Source organism: Pteropus medius, unplaced genomic scaffold (genome assembly GCF_902729225.1).
Source record: "Pteropus medius unplaced genomic scaffold, Ma_sr-lr_union100, whole genome shotgun sequence".
NCBI lineage: Eukaryota > Metazoa > Chordata > Mammalia > Chiroptera > Pteropodidae > Pteropus > Pteropus medius.
In genome coordinates this window covers 4,950,556-4,969,563 of record NW_024340700.1, presented here as the reverse complement: position 1 = coordinate 4,969,563, position 19,008 = coordinate 4,950,556, and the positions used below count along the sequence as shown (strand labels likewise).

The following is a 19,008-nucleotide window of genomic DNA, read 5'->3' as shown; positions in this document are numbered from 1 at the left end:
ATTAGTTATGTGTACCTGAGAATTTTAAAATACGTCATTTCTTCTAGTCTAGCTGAGATTAGCTATAGTGAGATAATGGGAACTTAGGGCTTTTCCCCCTTTTTCTGTGATGGGGTGTGAGCAAGGGCCTTGATGTTAAGACACCTCCTTTGGGAGGAGAGCGTTCTTTTGAGATCAGGGAGGCCTGGGCTGGGTCACAGGCAGGCCCAGGAACCAGAACGCGAGGTAACGGGCGGAGTCGGGGCAGAGTGCTGGGCTCTTGCAGTATGTTTTTGACTTCTTTTTTCCTTTTAAAGAATACAGACAGACACGCATTGGGGTCTTTCTCCACAAATTAAGATGGTAGAATTAATACTTGAAAAGTTGAGCTTTTTGCCCCCTATTTCTAACAATAGATCCTTTAGTACTTATGACGAATCTAAAAATGTCTCTGAGAAAAGCAGTCATTTTTTAACCTCTGATTTGAAAGTGGTTTTCTAAATTTTTAATATTAAGATAAGATTTCGGAAATAAGTGATTGGACATATGGATACCCATTTTTAGAATAATAATTTGTCATAAAGACACATTTAAAGATATATCTGAAGTGAATCCAAATGTATAGCCAGAGAGAATATTTCAAGGGACTTTATTTTTATTATTTTTTCTTTTTATTTATTTATTTACTTTTTAGGCTAGGCAACCCTTGGTTGACCTCACAGATTGCAAAGACCTTGTCAGCTTACAATCCCTTATTTTTTTATTTTTTATGCCTACAGCACTTGGTCTTCCTAGGTGGTCTCCCATCCAAGTACTAACCAGGCCCGACCCTGCTTAGCTTCCGAGATCAGATGGGATCGGGCTTGTTCGGGATAGCATGGCTGTAGACATCAAGTGACTTTAAAATACAGTGTTTGCTCATTTATCTGATAAGATATCCTAAAGGACAAAAAAGAGAAAACCCCTTTATCTGTTTATAACGCTCATATACTGTATGCGTACTGTGTGTGGATGGCATGGTACATGTAAGTAAGTAATCTGAGCCCATCATTCCAGGCCTCGAAATCCTACTGCCCAGTAAAGGGACCAGAGAGCCTAAGGAAAATCATCTGCCTCCAGCTCTGGGGCAGAAAATGTACAGGCCAAACCCGGAGCATCTGGCCTTAGCGATCCTCCGAAGGCCATCAGATTCTTGTCACAGTGACGGAGTCACCTTGAAGAGGCTTCTCCCATTGCCCAAAAAGATGGGACAATTCGAGTGCGGGTAAGGATGATGTTACAGTGGAGGAGACAGATCAGGTTGTTCAAATACATAATTCCCTGATAATACTTTGATGTTTTCAGTGGCTCGCCCACAGGAGACTGACTGCCGAACCAGTCATGTGGAAACTGCTGAGTACAGGGGAACAGATTAAGCATCTACCCCGCCTTTTATCCATATGAACTAGCCAAACGGTAGATGAAGTGAAGTTTCTTTTATTATTTCAGCTAGTAAACGAAGACGGCATTATAGAAATAGGAAGCCACCATTTTCAAGCCCTAATGAATGAATTAGTAACTCTGCACCATTGATGCTGCTGACGTCACAGGCAGGGAGAGGGCCAGGTGGCGTGAGCTTCTGGCAGAACACAGTACCACTTAGCAAAATTGCCTCCTTACCCCCAAATCGAACCTCCCTCTGTGCAGGGGTCCAGATTTAAGTTCAGTTTTCAGGAAATGCAGGGGGCAGATGAACATGCTAAACAAAACCACAGCGACAAAGTCAGAAGATGCAGACTGTAGCAGACCATAGGACAAAAGATCTGCTTTCTGCGATAATAAATGACAATGAGGAGAATGGAAGCGATGGCAGGGGGAACCACAGGGTAAAAGGAACCTTTGAGAAATGCCAGAGCTGCAGCATGCAGACCTCACCGGGGTCCAGGTTCAGGGGCAACATGAAAAAAAATCGAGAATTAGAAGCTTGAGCATCTGGATATTTGGTGGTACTGAGAATCATTATTCTTTGATAATATCATTTGTGTTTAGAATAGTTCTTTTTGAGATACATATGGACATGTATGAATGTTTTGAAATGATGTCTGGGATTTGCTTCAAATTTATATGATGGTGGGGTGCAGATCGACGATATTGGCTACGAGTTCCTAATTGTTGAAGCCGGGTGTTGAGTTCCTGGGAAGCCATTATGTTTTTCTGTATGGCTTTATAAAAGGTTTAGACTCACTTATGTGTGTGTGTGTGCGCGCGTGCGTGCGCACACGCGCGCACATTCACAGAATCTTCATCTGCAAACGCTGAATCTCTGGATTGCAGGCGGGTAGAATCGTAACGTGTTACATAGTTCGAAGCTTGCTAGACTTCTCTGAAGACGGAAGTAGCTCAGTGTTACTAGATAAGAAAAAAAAAAAGATGTACAGTGCAGTGTCGCTGCCCTTAGCGTTTCGTTGTTGGTATTTCGCATTACCATGCGTTAAAACCAAATGAGTCTCATCTTTTCCATCAGGACTCCGTGGTTCCCTGACAGAACCCTGAAGTAGGAGGTATAGCTGTGGCTTTTGTCTGTGTGTCTGTCTGCCTCTTTAGGAATTACTCAGCATCAGAAGGAAGCTGTTCCGTATGCACCTTTCAGGTTGCCAGCCAAATTACTGTTCCTTCTAAACTGGATCATTCTGGGCCGCTCCTCTTGCTCGTCTGCGAGATCCCACGCTGCCACCGAGCAACCTCATTCCCACCATCCGCAGATTTAACTGCTCAGTTCCAGTGAACACGAATGACAGTGTCTGGATTATGGACCCTTCCCCCACGGGGCAGCACCTTCATTCACTGGAGTCCTGCGACTGTGTGCAGTTCCTTTGCCTTTGGCCTTACAGACTCATTTCCAGAGTTACACAGGTCAGCACCTTGTCCTCCGCCTCCTTCGGCGAGACTGTTCCAGACATTTAGATTATTTTCTCACATTCTGCCTTCCGTCCTTCTAAAGTAAAAAAATTTACGCATTAAAGTTTATTTTTGTGCCGTGAAGTTCTCTGAGTTTTGACAAAGGCCGAGGGTCGCGTGTCTGCCATTATGACACGGTACAGAGTACTTTCGTCACCAGCAGGATGCTGTGCTTCCTCCCCCGGGACACCTGGCAGCCACTGCGCTTTTCCTCTCTCTCTGTGTAGTTTTGACTTTTTCCAGAAAGTTGTGTATGATTAGGATTGTACAATATGCAGGCTTTTTTTCAGACTAGCTTTTTGCACTTAACAGTATGCACTTAAGAGCAATCTCTGTCTTTTTATGGCTTGTTAGCTCATGTCTCCCTGTTGCCAAATCACGTTTAATTCTGTGGACACCGCACACCTTGTGTATCCACTTTGCCTGTTGCAGGGCTCCTTGGGTTCTTGCCGTCTTGGGTGATTGTGAACAGAGCTGCTGTAAACATTCACATGCAGGTTTGCTTGTGGACCCGAGTCCTCATATCAGTTGGGTAAATAGCTGGTAGCGTGACTGCTGGGTCACGTGGTGAGACCGTATTCAGCTTTATAAGAAATTGCCAAAAAGTCTTTTAAAATGATTACCATTATGCGTTCTTACTAGCAATGAATGAATTTTTGTTATGCCTCATCCTTACCAACAAATGATACTGTCAGTTTTTCTGATTATAAATAACCGTTCTTATACGTATGTAGTAGAATCTCATTTCTTATTTTAACTTCAGTTCATTAGTAAAAATTGAGCATTTTTTTCAGATGCTTAATTGTCATATCTGTGTCTTCTTTGGCAAAGTGTCAGTTTAGATCTTTGAGTCATTTTTGATTGGTTGGTGTTCCTTGTGTTTTAAGCATTTTTGTGTATCTCAGATATAAGTCATTCTGCAGATATGTAGTTTTGCGACCTGGCGAATAGGACTCGTGTAAATAAATACTAGTGTGCTAAGATAAAATGAGATGACGCGGAGGGATGAGTCAGTTATGAGTTTATGCTTTCAGCCCGGGTTTCTGAGAAAATGGAGAGTAAGAGAAAAAGGAAAGACGAGAGTTAAAATCGCTTTGGAAAGAAGTGGGAAGGGGATGACGCATTGAGTTTGCAGTCAAGATGGAGCCTGAGGCGATGGGAGAGAACACCCAAGGTCTGGACATCAAAGACGCATGGAGACTCCTGACTCAGGTCCCGCCGTCAGCATCAGCATGACAGATTACTGCAGAGAAGGCGGAAGTGAAGAGCAAACAGGAAGTCAGGGTGAAAACTGTGTAGCGTTGTGTCACGAAAGAGATGGTAGGAAATTTAAAGGAGGGAGCAGATGTCACATATGTACCGCTGTGGAGAACATAACGAAAACGCGCGCGTGGTCTGTCCTCGGGACGGGCGCTGCACCTGTTGGCTTGCTTTGTCCTGTGCCCTTTGCATCCGGGGAGCGGAACCAGCTCTGGGCGTGGGGGCCTCGCTCTCACCGCGATGAGTCTCTGTGTTAAGCACCTTGCAGGATTTCTCGAATTGAATTTTACATCACGGGGGCCCTTTTGCAGGGTGAACATAGACAAGGCTCTCAATTTTTTTAAAACTCTATTACAACCGTATAATTACATGTCCAGATCTCTATCTACAAAATTGGCCAATTAAGTGCCGAATTCACCGGAAGAAACGGGCTGCCTTCCCAATGGTACCCTTCTGTTGTGGAATTATTTACGGTGACTGTCACTGTTGGTGATTTGGAGTCAATGAAATGGCATATCAACTTGAACCACCAATTGGAAAACAAAATTTTATATGTTCGATGTGAAAACAGGCAAAAGTACTTGGAAAATCCTGTGTAGATTAAAGTACGGTTATCATTAGATCATGAAAATTATTTTGGTGAAACTAACTACATACATAGAATATCAGTGAACTGATTTCAAGATTATTCTGAAGTAAACGTTCATCACTGGATTTAGTGCCTCTGAGAAAAAGAGCTTGTAAACAATGAAAGATAAGGATTTCTTCACTGAAGGTATTAAAGCACCTGAGTTGCACCAGTGCTATATTCTTCTGTTTGGTACTATTACTAGAGTTTCGTGCACCTTGAATTTTAAATCGGTGATAACTGTTTACGCACGAAAAATACGTACTTTGTAAAAGGCCCGACTGCGCAGCTCTGGGATGCGGCACCTGTTCCAACGTGACGCTGGCATTTACTGTCGGAAAACAGCTGCGCTTCGTGATGCGACGTCTGTAATGTAAAATCACTGAAGTTCTGACTTTACCTTTTCAAATATTTTTATAGTGCTAGCACGTATGTAACATAAAATTTGCCATTTTAGCCGTATCGAGTGTACAGTTGAGTGGCATTAACTATACTCAGTGTGTGCAATCGCTGCTTCGTCTTCGTCCAAACTAAGCCTCAGCTCAAAGGGGGACCGCGCCCAGTGAGCACTAACGCCCATGCCCCTCGCCAGCCCCTGCTAACTCCTCCTCTGCTCTGTCTCTGTGACTTTGCCTACTCTAGACGGTTCGCGTAAGTGGAACCATGTATCTGTCCTTTGTGTCTGGCCTATTTTACTTGTTTTCAAGGTTCCTTCACGTCGTAGCATGTATCAGAACGTCATTCCTTTCTGTGGAGGAATAATATCCCATTGTATGTATACGCATCTTTATACTCTTTTTAGATTTACATTTTAAATCAATCTTAGCATGATGTGTCATTTTTCTGTCTTTTATGCATATGAAGATGTCATAAGAGTTAATTTTATTCTTTTTAATTCTTTTACAGGTTTGACAGATGAAAAAGTGAAGGCATATCTTTCTCTTCACCCCCAGGTATTAGATGAATTTGTATCTGAAAGTGTTAGTGCAGAGACTGTAGAAAAATGGCTGAAGAGGAAAAACAACAAACCAGAAGGTAAGATGGCGTCCGATTGAGTGCGGGAGACTTTTCTGGTTTACAGTGACAAAAAACAGCCAGAAAGTAAAATATAAAGTACACAAGTGTTAGCATTTTAATTTCGTAATAGTTTTATTCTGTTTAAAAAGGTAAAGTAAATTACAGGGAGGGAGAATAAATACAAAATAAAGGTCCTTGACTGTAAAAATCTTGGCAAATAAGCCTTGAAAATTTATTTAGACGTCAGCATGTTGAAAAATGCAATTTTAGAGTTGATTTTATTTAATTATTATTGATTATAAAGTATTCTTTATATTACATAGATATTTTTATTACATTTTACAAAAAGAAGTCTTCAAACAGTAGAAAAAGAACTTTTAAGTTTGCAGTAAATTTTTTCTTCACACTGTACACTTAAGAAGCAGTTCTATTTATGAAGAAAAATGTGGGTTCAAGGAAGGGAAAGAAATCAAATTTTCTTCAACATTGAATATATATTAATATAGCATTTGAATAGTGTATAAGGTTGGTTTTAAATGAATTTATATTTGGTCAGACTCTCTGTGAATATGGTTTTATAGTAGAAATTTTATATATGATTTTTAATGATATGAAGATTTTTTATATTAAAAACATCAAAAATATATACTGTTTCTCTGAACATTTATTTAGTGTAACAAGTATGTTCTATATTTAAAGTTAAAAATTGTTATTATTAAAATGTACTTAGAAGTGTACTACTAGTATGTTGCTTGGAGCTGATTTTCCTCACCGTAGTTTTGAACGTTTCTATAATTTTCTTACATAATTTTTATAATAAAAAGGAAGTAAACCTTTTAAAAGGAGAGCTTTTGGCATTGAACACACTAGTTTTTAAAACACATGCATGTGAGTATGTGTGTGCGTGTGTGCGTAGATTGAGGGAGAGGGAAAGAGAAATATAAATAAATCAGAGACATAGGCATAGTCTTCTGGAAACAATCAGCATCTAATATTAACAAAGCTTGACATGACATATTTCAGCCATTAAAACCCTCAAACATTTGAAAACAATTGGAGACGTTGGACACTTTGAAAAGTGTGACAGTTGTGCTTGAGGCACATGTAACAAGCAGCTTTGGGCTTGCTGTATGATGATGGGTAATCGTGCAAAATGTATATGTGGATGTGAAATAGAGTGCAGGGCTTAGAAAGTGAAAAATTTTGCATGCTGTTTTAGTGCTACAGTGGTAATTAACTCTTAAATTTTTATAAATATTTGAATGCGTCATTCCATATCACCCAAATCTATTTTCTGTGTTAATCAAATAATACTTCAAACTGTTTTTATTTTTTTATTGTTATTTATTTATTTTTTTATTATTTTTTTTAAGCGAGGCAACCCTTGGTTAACCTCAGAAATTGCAAGGACCTTGTCAGCTTACAATTCCTTATTTTTTTTTTATTACGCCTACAGCACCTGGTCTTCCCAGGTGGTCTCCCATCCAAGTACTAACCAGGCCTGACCCTGCTTAGCTCCCGAGATCAGACGGGATCGGGCTTATTCAGGGTAGTATGGCCGTAGACTTGCCACTTGCTTTACACAGACAAAAGTGTTAACAAAAATTGGTCTCTGTAATACTGATGTTCAGGAAAAGCTGAAACCTGGTATTAATAACACTTAAAGTTCTAGGGTGTAGGCATTTCTTGATGATAGGCATTTTAATGTTATACGTAAAATAAAGAACAAAATGGAAATGTTTGATTAACAGGGGAAGACAAATGACAAACAATAAAAAAATAAGACTATTTCAGTATTTGTTGACTGTGTATATTTGAAAACGTCTAGCGTAATGTCTAGCATATAGAAAATTTTAATGTAATTAAATTTGCTCCATATCGTAAAAGTCATGTCACCCGCTTTGGCCCCGTCCGGGAGGCCTGTGTGCCAGGTGGGTGAGTCTGCCTGCCCTGCGCTCTCTGTGAGTCATAGGGCAGTCAGTCTGTGTTTACTGCCCTCGAGGGACGTGTCATCTTCTGGTGAAGGAAGAAGACAGGAAACTATGGAAGGACAGCGATCGGTGGTGTATAATCCCGCGCTACATTCGCGGTGTAGGTTGTCAGGAACTTGTGTGACGGAGGCTGTTGAGAGGTGTCAACACTGACACCTGACCTAGGTCCCGATCCTCCAGGTGGGTCCCCCAACAAAAGTGGAGGTTACACCTGGCCTCCTGAATCCGAAACTCGTGGGCAGGCCCTCAGCCTGTGTAATTCTAATGCCAGCTGGCCTTTGAGGGCCATTGTCCTCGGCCTTGGGGCTTTGGGGCCCTTGCAGGAGCCAGCGCGCCGCTGCTGCTGCTGACGGGAGCAACAGAAACCCAGGCCACAATGCGGGGGGCTGCGACGCACTTGGGGGGACGCTGTGCAGGGAGGAGCGGGCGTGGATGGTTCCATCGAGAGCAGCAGAAAGCTAGTTGGTTACAGGACGATCTGAACAGTAGTTTTGTGGAGTACGCTCAGTCGTTCCTCTTATTTTTTTGTTTTGGGATACTTTTGTTTGCTTTTGTAGTGTTGGCATATAAATCCTAAGTGTTCTCATCACAAGGAAAACATTTTTCTCTTTTTTAGACCCTGTATGAGATAATGGATTGTTAACTAAATGTATCATGGCAGTCATTTTGTGGTATGTGTAAGTAAAATCATTATGCCGTACACCTTGAACTTAGCAGTGCTGCTTGTCAGTTGTATCTCACTGAAACTGGAAAACATTTTTTAAAAAGTGCTAAAAAGGAAGATCGGTGTGTAATTAGTGCATGTAACGAGAGGGTCTGGCTTTGTCTGGGGCTGGGACAGGGCCCGCCCAGACAGTGGCAATTACGCCGAGGCCTGGAGGATGAGTCTGCTGGGTGGGAGGCGGGCAGAAAGAGGTGGGGAGCTCCAGAGCGGGGGGGTCTTTGCGGGGGATAGGGGAGGTGAGGGGAGCTTCCTGTGGGGACCTTCTAGGTCACGTGTACGGGCTTTGGACTTTCAGAGCAATGCGAAAGGTTTTGAATGAGATTTGAGACGATATTTTGAATGGATTTTTCACAATCTCTAGTGTCTTGTTTGGTATTAAAAAAAATCAATGCGGTGAAAGTTTCGGTGTCTCTGGCCATCTGTGTCTCCCCAGAAGGCATCAGGACACTGTTAGTGGTCGCTGTGTCCACACTGTCGATCACTCACTTGTAGAAGCTCCGTCTTTTAAAATTGAAGCAAAAACTCTATCTCTGTGATGTTTGTGAAATAGCCAGGGATTAAGTTTTGCTGGACACTTTTTATAGAACCTGTATGACTAATATTTTCGACTGAAGTAAATGAATGTTTCCTTTGGTTTTAGCATAGTTTAAAACCGAATGGTAAAACATCGAATGTATCTGGGGTAAAGTGAACGTTACATGAACAAGATTGAGTAAAAGGGAAAGCACCCATATCTCTAATCTGTGAAGATCATGAAACATCGTCAAGAATGACTCATGGAACACAACATCGAGCAGAGACACAACAAAGTAAGGGCCGTTCTCAGACTTTCAAAACAACTGGACAGGAAATGGTAAAAGTGATGAAGAGGAAGATTTATTTTGGAGTAATTATAAGCACCGAGAACATATTCTCGACAAAAGAATGATTCATTCTAGGGATGTTTTAGAAACCGATCTCAGGACGAGGGTTTTTAAAGTCCAGGGTCCTTAGATCAATCATAGTCAAAACTCCTTATTTTGGAATTTATGTGCCGTTTTTCACTTAGAGAGTTTATCTAAAATATATATGAACATCTACGTTTACTTTCCTAATTACATGTGTATATGAATCATTCGAGATGGACTTAATATTTCTCACAGCCTTAGAATACCTTTCTGAATGTTGGTGGAGGCACTCAGGTTTCGTTTGCTTTGTGACTGTCCCCACGCCGTTTTGCCTGTTCAGCTTCCCGTATGTACGCTTTTTACTGTGGGGCTGAGAAAACTAAGTTCTAGAGTATGTTCTCCTTGAACTTTCTTCATAAAGTGTTTATATGAAATTATAATAGAAGGAAAGGATGCTTAGATTATGCTAATTACTGGCAAATCGAAAGATGTGTGACTTCGGTTCTTTTTTTCTGTGTAATACTCTAAATACTCTATAAAAAGGAAGTCAGAAAGAGAAGTGATTTTACACTCAAAATATTTCTTATAATATACTTTTTTCAGATTAAAAAGAATTACTACATTTTCCCCATACACATTTTAAAGTATAACATGTAGCATATATTTAAATTATTTCTCTTTTAAAATTTGCAAATTTATTCCTGGAATAGTATTTTGTTCTGTAGGGTTCTGGTTCTAAATTTGTACTGAATGAAGGAATACACTTCTGTTAACTGTGAACCTGCAGAGTTTCAGTGAAACGAGCGATTGCCAATATAATGAATGACATCTTTATGCAATGAGATGAGAGCCCGGCTAGTAACACTTGTAGAAACGACGAATGAGCAAATGTAGTGAAGCCCAGAAGGTTGCGGAAAATCCCCACTTTTTTCTTAAAGAAAATTTTAAGAATTACTATTTTTATGCTATTAAGAAAAGAAACAGGTGTAGGACATTCTCTGTGGATAAAAACCGGACAAAAATAGTAAAACGCAGCAAAGATCTCAGTGCATTTGTATAAAAGGTTAAATTTGCAAATAATGGTAGAAACACCGACCTAGTACTTGCTGCCCACGAAGGGCGTCGTGTGTGTTGATTCAGTGAACCTGCAGCAGCGCTGCGAAGCCCCGTTGTCCAGGTGAGGAAGCGGAGATGGAGCAGCTCGCATCAGGGCCGGGCCGTGAACGCGAGGATTTTGCCCCCGAGCCCGGGCTCTTGGGCAGGCCACTCGCTGTCTCTGCTTCTCGGTCGCGTCAGCTTAGGGCAGAACGTGAGGCTTGACTTTGCGGAGCGTGGAGACCGGCCCTGGCCCCGTGTGCTCTAGGCGTCCCCTCTGGATCGCCCCCGCCTAATCTGACAAAGACCCTCCCTCGGTCTGCACCTTCTGTCTGAGAAGGAACAGGATGGTCACGATGGGCGTGCCAGTTGGCATCCCCTAGCATAGGAGGGGGACAGTCGCTCCAGCTCCGAGCGCAGGGCTTCTAGAAGGAGAGCGCCTGGAGTCGTGGCACCTGCCACGAGGAAGAAGCAGTGGCTCCGGGTTAGGCGCCAGCGTCCGCCCCTGGTTTCACCATCTCATCTCAAGACAAAAACTTAGAAAGATGCCTTTATCTCTATGAATAGTTTTCATGTTTGCTACTTTTCAAATATGCCGATAGACTGATATTTTAATGCCTACAAAGCAGAACCAGTTTTCTCATGCAAAAGTATTTTTATAATCAGATTAAGTTTTTTTTATTTCATGATAAAATGACTCTGTTTAAAAACATTTTCTTTTGTATTAGCCATCATGCAAAAAAAATGTGCTCACATAGATTTAAGACATTTTCTTATCCAGTCACTTTTAAAACTGCTGGTACGTCTCAGAATGTTTACATGTTAAGTTGTTCCTGGATCTCGGTAGCTTTGCGGCATTACTTTGATCAGGCGGGTTTCTCCAAAACAACTAACAGCAAATAACCGAGGCGGAGAGTCAGTTTGGTCTGTGGCAGGGAGGTCCAGCCCTGGGGGATGGCGGGCGGGGGCAGCTGTCCGCCCGTGTAACCAGAGCAGACCTGGGTGGGGTGTACACTGGGTCTTGCGAAAGAGCCCCTCTACGATCCGTCCTCTGTACTGACGTCAGAGTGACAGCGTCTTAAAGTGTACGTTCCTGCGCTTTCCCATGTCACTTCCGTGATTAAAATCCCGCGTTGGCAGTAGAAGTTTGGGATGAAGTTCACAGTCCCGAGCTTGCCACCCGAGGCTCTTTCGAAGCCAGCCCTCTCGGGACCCCCTTCCATCACGTTTCTTCCCTTTCTCCACGCACACCCTTCAGTCTACACAGGAGGACCGAGTCAGGATTTTGTTTGACCTCCCATACTGCCCCAACTAACACTGATGCCCTTTTCCCCGCTCTCCCTTATTTTGGCTATTCATATTTGTCCTGAAAAATTCAGTTTATGCGTCAAAGGACATAGCCAACAGTGAAAAGGCAAGCCAGGAAATAAGAGAAAATATTCGTCAAGTGTATATCTGATAAGGGGTTGCTGTCCAGAATGTGCAAAAGACTCCTACAACTTTACAACAACAACAAAAAACACTTAAAACTGAGCAAAGGACTTGAGCAGATGTTTCTCCAAAGAAGATACACAGATCGACAGCACGTGAAAAGGTGCTCAACATCACTCATCATCAGGGAAATGCAAATCAAAACCACAGCGAGATACCACCTCACACCCATTAGGATGGCTACAACAAATTCAGAGAATGACAGGTGTCAGCAAGGCTGTGGCAGAATCGGAGCCCTCGTGCACTGCAGGTGGGGGTGTAAATTGGTGCAGCCACTGTGGAAAACGTCACGCTGGTTTCTCAAAAACTTAAAAATAGAATTGCCATAGGAGTCAACAATTCCACTCTGGATATCTACCCCGAAGAACTGAAAGCAGGGACTAGAGAGATTCCTACACCTATGAGTATAGTAGCGTTATTTGCAATGGCCAGATGAAGGGAGCATCCCAGTGCCCGTGGGCAGAAGATCGGATAAGCAAAGTGTGGCCTGTACACACAGTGGATTGTTGGCCTTAAAAAGGAAGGAAATTTCGACACCTGCTACAACACGGATGAACCTCGAGGACATTGCGCTCAGTGAAATAAGCCAGTCACAAAAGGATGAGTCCTGTGTGATTCCACTTCGGGAGGTACCTAGAATCATTAAACTCAAAGGAAACACGGTAGAACGGTAGTTGTGAGGGCTTGGGGACAGGGAGTTAGTGTTTAATGGGGGCGGTTTCAGTTTTGCAAGAGGAAAAAGTCCCGGAGATTGGTCGCACAATAACGTGAACGTACGAAACATCACTGAACTGCACGCTTAGAAGTGGTTAAACTGGTAAATTTTATTTAATGTTTATTATAATTTAAAAACTTTTAAAAATTGACAAAAAAATCAAGTAGCGTATCTTCTTGAAAGGCTTAGGGATGTTCCCAGACTCACTCAGATGTGCTGCCGCCCACAGGGTCCCTGCGATGGCGTGGGTACGAGCAGGTCCGCATTTTATGAGGCTGGAGGAGGGCGCCCCTAAAGAAAACTGGGCATTAGAGCGAATATTTGGATTGCGAAAAGAAATGACCATAAATTAAGAAGTTTTAAAAGTTGAAAAATATAAACATCGCACAAATCCAGAAAGTTAATATAATACTATGTTAATTAAATCCCCGAAACATCCCTAAGGTGCTTTTTTTTTCTTGCTATGTCTTTTGGCTACATGCTCTTGGATCTCTGTATGACAATTTCGTAATATCATTTTCCATGCAGAGGATAGAAAGATAATTCAGTCTTCTGGCTAGCATGATTGGGAGAATAATTTAACATTTTTTTGGTAATTTAGAAAATTTTCTTTTAGCTTCACAAGTCATGCTGTGCGAATATTTTAGGATTATCGTCAGATTTGGGAAAACCCGCCTCAAAACTTCTTTCGTGTATAAGTTACAACATTTTAGGGCTTTTCACGTTTTCTCGGGATTGGCGACACTCGTTCACCAGTGTCCCCGCACGAGGCGCGTTGGCACGGGGTGTGTCAGGGCTGTTCCTGGGGCCACGGCACTGTTTGAAGCACACGTGGAAGTGACTGGAAACTCGGTGTCCCCCAAGTCCGAACTGCACATGGGGGTCAGAGTGAGATGAGGCAGGAGCAGACGACGTGGTTAAATGCCCGACCGCTGCCCAGTTTGTCAACGTTTAGCACGTGACGGGGTTTGCGGGGTTCGGAGCGGTGCCCTGGCCTCCGGGCTCCACTCTCCGGTGCGGCAGTGCGGACCCCTCGTCTAGTCCAGCCGGACGCAACGGGCCCGGGGACGCCTTCCCTCAGGTCTCCGTGGGTGCCGCTGTCCTGGGTGCTCCGTCAGGCCGGTTGGATGCCTGGGCGGTCGCTGCCCTCAGCACCTGGTCCCAGCACCTGCAGGAGGTGGCGCGGCTGTCCCCTCCCCCGCAGCCGCACACAGCGCTGGTTTCGGGTGTCGTGCTCGGTGTGTGTGACATGACCCCGAGGGTCGGCTTGGGAGCCTAGCAAGGGACCTGGCGACGCGGAGCTCGTGATGTCTTACGTCATGGGGGTGTGGAACCCGGGTCACGGAGACGTGAGGCCGTCCGCTGAGTGCTCTGGGTACAGTGTGCCTCAGGCCGCTGTTCGCCTCCTGAAGGATGGCACTCGAACAGAGCATTCGGTCCCTCTGCAGAAGGGACTTGACAGAAGGACGGTTCAGTGAGGGGGTGGCCTTGGGGGACGGCAGACTTTGACTTTGAAGGGAACGGTGGCGGGCAGGCCTGCGGGCTGCTGGGGTCAGGTCCGGACCCAGGAAACAGCAAAGCGGAGGCCGCCGAGGCCCGGGCCGCACGTTTGGTTTTGTGACGCGGACTGTGCAGACTTCTTCGGGACAGTGTGGCACAGTATGGCCCCCGATTCTGGAGGGAACGGGCGTTGGAGAAGGTGACCTCAAGGCAGACCTGCCGTGTGTCCCTTCCTCGACCATCGTCGTCAGCCAGCGGCGAGAATGTTGAAAGGAAGAGGGAGAAGTCGTGTCCCGGATTCTCCGCCCACAACTTACCTGTTTGTATTCATTAAATTTATCGGGGTGACAGCCACCCCCAGACTTTAAGAAAAACCACTTCGACAGCGGTCAGGGCTGCAGCACAGGCCCCGTGGGAAGCAGGCCGAGGGCAGACACCTCATCTCTCCCCACTCCGACCAGGAGACCTGACACCGAGCACGTGGCAGACGCGAAGGAAAATGATTTCAAAGGAGTGAAATGTTCAGTCTACCCGCGTTTTTTAATTCTTTTTTCAAAACCCTTAGCGCCTCAGTAAGATTTTTCTTCATTTGACCCCAGTGACACATTTTCGTCGTTTTAATTTGTGTTCTCTATTGACTCGCTAATTTGTTCTGTTCTCATACTTCGTGGATTTGAATAAAGCTGTGATTTTTAGAAGACAGTGTTTCTAGCAAACAGTGAAAATGTTTCAGTGTGGGTTTGGAGTCAGACGACTCTGAGTCTGGGGCCGACAGCCGCCGCACGTGTGGCCCGTCGGTCCCCGCTCGTGCTGGGACGGTCTGTCGCGTGGGCCTCAGTTACCATCAGTCCGCTGATGCGCGTTTGGTTCAGTTTTGGGGGTTAGGACTGATATTAACGCTGTTTTAAACAGTGCCTAGAATGAGACGTTTCTTGGGAAATGCTGGGTTCTAATCTTGCCGGAGTGTCGTAGGTGTCGACTCACGTCGTCTTATGTTTTTGTCTCTTTGATGAGATTTGAATCTCGTCTCTTTGATGGAGACCTGGGTGTCGTCTGAGTCTTCCTGAGACTTACATGTTTATATGTGTGAAGAATGTCATCTGTTTTATACTTATCCTGCTTAGCTTCAATGAGATATATTTTCTTTACTAATTTTTAAGTCCTGAGAAGGAATCACTTGGTGACAGAGCCTTGTGTGAAGCGGTGCGGCACAGCAAACGCTCACTTAATGCCTGGAAGAGTGACCGGGCGGACGGACGACTGAGAAGCACGCCAATGCCAGTAAAGAGCTTAGGTTTTCTCCACGGTCGGATAGTGAGATAAGGTTGTATTTCTTGGCACTTTATGTTAAAAATGCGGTTCTTTGTATTAATTGAAAACCGACGTCTTTAGAGTGATTTATATATTGCTTACCACAGCAAACGAGTCATTTTTTAGTACCTAAGGATACATCATCTAAAAGTAGCTGTTATTTTATTCTACATGGTAAAGGGAATAATTATGCGTGCAATTTGGAGTATTATATTATTTATGATTGTTTTAAATGCTTTTTCCCATGATGGTTTTATTCGGATAAATGCCGGAGAAGCCTGTGAGCTCTTCTGCAGCCCCACAAACTCTCACATCAACCTCAGGCTTCTGCCCACTGGTAAAACGTGCTCTGGGAGATGGAAAAGTTGCTTATAGCTTGTTTTCGTACTCAGCACGTGAAGTGGTGCTAGCTGCTGGGTGCTCGGATGTTGCCAGACGTACTTCCATCTCGTGGGGTCTTACGTGCGGCGGTGGCGGGCGGCTCTGCGGTGTGGGGCCTGCTTCCGGTGTGCGTCGGCCCCGGGGAACGGCGTGACTCCAGACTACGCTGTCGTTCATCCGAGTCCGTTCAGGAGTCCGATGTCGTGCTTCGAATACGGGCGTGGGGACAGGGAAGCAGCGTGGTTCTGGGTAGTTACAGTCAGAAATCAGTTTGTGTAGGGGAAGCGCGTGCTTTTTTCGGTTCAATCTATTCACCTGTAAAGTCAGGTATTGAAATTGATTTCATAATATTATTCTCTGTTTTTGACGGATGCAGTTGAGTTGTATTATTTTTAATTATTAAATCCTAGGATATATAGATTAGTTTCAAGTATATAGTACATTGGTTAGACATTTATATAGTTTTATTTTTTTTTTTAATCTAATGGAGGTTAAATTAGCTTTGCCCAAGAGCAGCTCAGTTTCTTCTACCAAAGAACTTTTTTAAATGGAAGCAGAAATAAATTTATACGTGCGGCATAAACTGATGCCGTGGCTTCCCACGTCCCCATGGTTTAGTGTGTGCACACACGTCTGAATGGACATGGAATTACTTTATAGCAACACATATGTTGAACTTGTTGTAAAAAGTGATGTTTAACGTGGAAACATCTGAAATCTGAATTTTAAAAATAGGGACGATGTTGAGCATGGGAATAGAGGTGGATGGAGCACAGGTTTTGTGTGGGGGCGGGTATCACTGTTCCGACCTGGACGTGTCCCGATGCTTAGTGGACATGCAGATGGAGTCGGGGAGTTGGGGGCGGGCAGGACTGACGGCATAAATCCGGCCATCGTGAGCATCTAGATGGCATCGAGGGTCATGAGACTGCAGCAGGTCACCACAGAGTGACTGCAGACAGGGGCCCAAGGGCGGGGCCCCGTGGCTCTGCCACCTGGGGGCCTGGGGAAGAACCATGTCCAGTGAGCCAGGAGGATAAATAACCGAGAGGGCGTGGGGTCCGGGGAGCCAGAGGCAGAAAGCCTGTGCGACAGAGTGAGTGACTGTGAGGGGCCGCTGGTGACTCGGTGCAGTCAGGACAGAGCTGACAGTTACTGTAGCCGTGTGGCATCTAGTTCCGGTGGCTTTGCTACGTGTCGATTCGGTGGCGGGCGCAGTGGGGGGCACGGGGCTAAGCCGCTCGGGGAGGAGGCGCGTGCACGAGTCTTGGGGTTTGTGGCGGAGGAGGAGAGAGGGAGCCTCCCTGGAGGGCGGGGGCCTCGCTTTTTGTTTCGTTTCGTTTTGTTTTAACGCAGGTGAAGTAAGCGATTGTAGATGAGGGGGACGTTTCAGGGGAGAGGGAAACTCGTGGCAGGAGAGAAAGGAGGGGTGCCGGCCTGCCCGGGCCTGGCGGCAGCGGGCTACAGAGCGACAGGCAGAGGGGCGGCCTCCTCGTGGAGCAAGGAGGCGGTGGTGACAGGCGACCGTGTGCTGGCGGAAGGTCGCGGGCCTGCCCTGGACACCTTCAGTTTAAAATGCCGAGATGTGGGGAAGGAAGGGGTCCGAGCCGTTCGAGGAAAGAGCAGAAGGCGGGGAGTGGTCTCCCCAGCGTGGATGAGCCTCTGGAGTGTGAGCTGTGGGGCGGGAAGGTCCTTCTACTGAGACACGGGCCATGTGACTGAGCGCGGGTGACAGGAGGGCCGCCCCCAGCCCCCTAGCAAGGCGACGCCCATGCCGCTGACACCAACACTGAGATCCTATGGGAAAGGCATGGCCAGGACACTCGCCACGGGGCACGGCCTGAAGTCCTGTCACCCCTGTCTCGGTGAGACTCCTTGGCAATTCAGCTCCGAGCTGGAGCTTAGGGTGGAGGAGGGTCGTCAGTGAATTCCTGGGCTCAGCATCTGTGGAAGGGAAGTGTGGGGGGGGAGTGGGGACGGGGGAGAGAGGAAGGAGGCGGGTGGCTGTGCACGTGGAGGGCTGGAGCTGGGGGACCCTGTAGGGTGGCTTTGAGCGGCCGAGGCCCCTGGGCTGTGCGTGCCCGCTTCACTTGGGCGCTGGTGGGGCTGCCCCCGCAGTGGGTGTGCCTGAAGTGGGGCGCTGCCCTCGGGGGGGGGGCGCCAAGCTGGCAGGAGGCTGAGCCTGTGTCTGCAGCCGGGAGCGCGTCATCGTGCGGGATCTGGGGCGCGTGGCGCTGTCCACTGCAGAAACCAGTGTAGAACCGTTGTAACTGTGGTTCAGGGGCCACATTTTAACCCATCCTTAAGACACTCGCTTGCCGAGTCTCGGTGTGATGTCACAGGAGAACCTGTGCGATTATCTGAAAAGCCTTTTCAAGTATTGCTCTGTTCTCCAGCTACGTGTCTTTGTGAGGTCAGATCGTGTTCAGAAACTTCCTCTAAATGACCTGTCGCAACCTGCTAAACACGGAGCAGATTGGAGAATCCAGCTGCTTCAATTAAGACAGACTTTGAAAACATCTGTAAATGTGTAAAATAGTGCCCCACTACTCAGTAAAAATTTTTTCTTCTGCAAAGTAGCTAATTTTCATAAAAATACAAATGAATGTTGTATGTAACAGGTTTACTATTATTACTTAAAATTAAATACACATTTAAAATGCCTCAGTGTTTATTTATATTATAGCAAATGTCAATACTTATACATAAATAAAAACTCTCTGGGGTGTTACTGAAATCTAGAAGTGCATGAAAAAGATGGCGAGTGCAGTAATTTTATAGGAAATGAGAAGGTCCAGTAACGAGGTGACAGGTGTGTGCATTTAGGAACCTTAGAACACCCGCCAGGCAGGGCAGCGGTTCCAGGAGGGGGCAGGGTGGCCTCCCGGTGGTCAGCCAGTCCTCCCACGTCCAGTCCCCGCTTCGCCTCTCTGGGGACTGGCATCAGCACGTGGCTTCTTGGACTGCTTTTCTTTCCTGCAGAATGAGCACTGAAAGCAAAGACGAACGTGTCCGTGGAAGATTTAGTAGAAGCGACCTATGTGGAACTCCAAGATCGTGATCGATGAGCCATTTAAAAAGTAGAAATTGTT

The 19,008-nt window shown here is 45.3% G+C and overlaps 1 protein-coding gene, 1 non-coding gene and 1 pseudogene across 3 annotated transcripts in view; 1 reads left to right on the top strand and 2 right to left on the bottom strand.

Annotated features, from left to right (window-relative positions):
* Nucleotides 1-19,008, top strand: part of PDE10A (phosphodiesterase 10A) — a 181,539-nt gene that overhangs the window by 79,159 nt on the left and 83,372 nt on the right. For both annotated transcript variants that reach the window (XM_039881383.1, XM_039881373.1), the window contains one exon: nucleotides 5,711-5,839. In XM_039881383.1, coding sequence (XP_039737317.1) covers nucleotides 5,711-5,839 — 129 coding nt within the window. The remainder of the gene's footprint in view (nucleotides 1-5,710; nucleotides 5,840-19,008) is intronic.
* Nucleotides 750-868, bottom strand: LOC120618374 (uncharacterized; annotated as a pseudogene).
* LOC120618404 (5S ribosomal RNA) lies at nucleotides 7,269-7,387 on the bottom strand. Its single transcript, XR_005657244.1, has one exon. It is a non-coding gene; the product is annotated as a 5S ribosomal RNA (ribosomal RNA).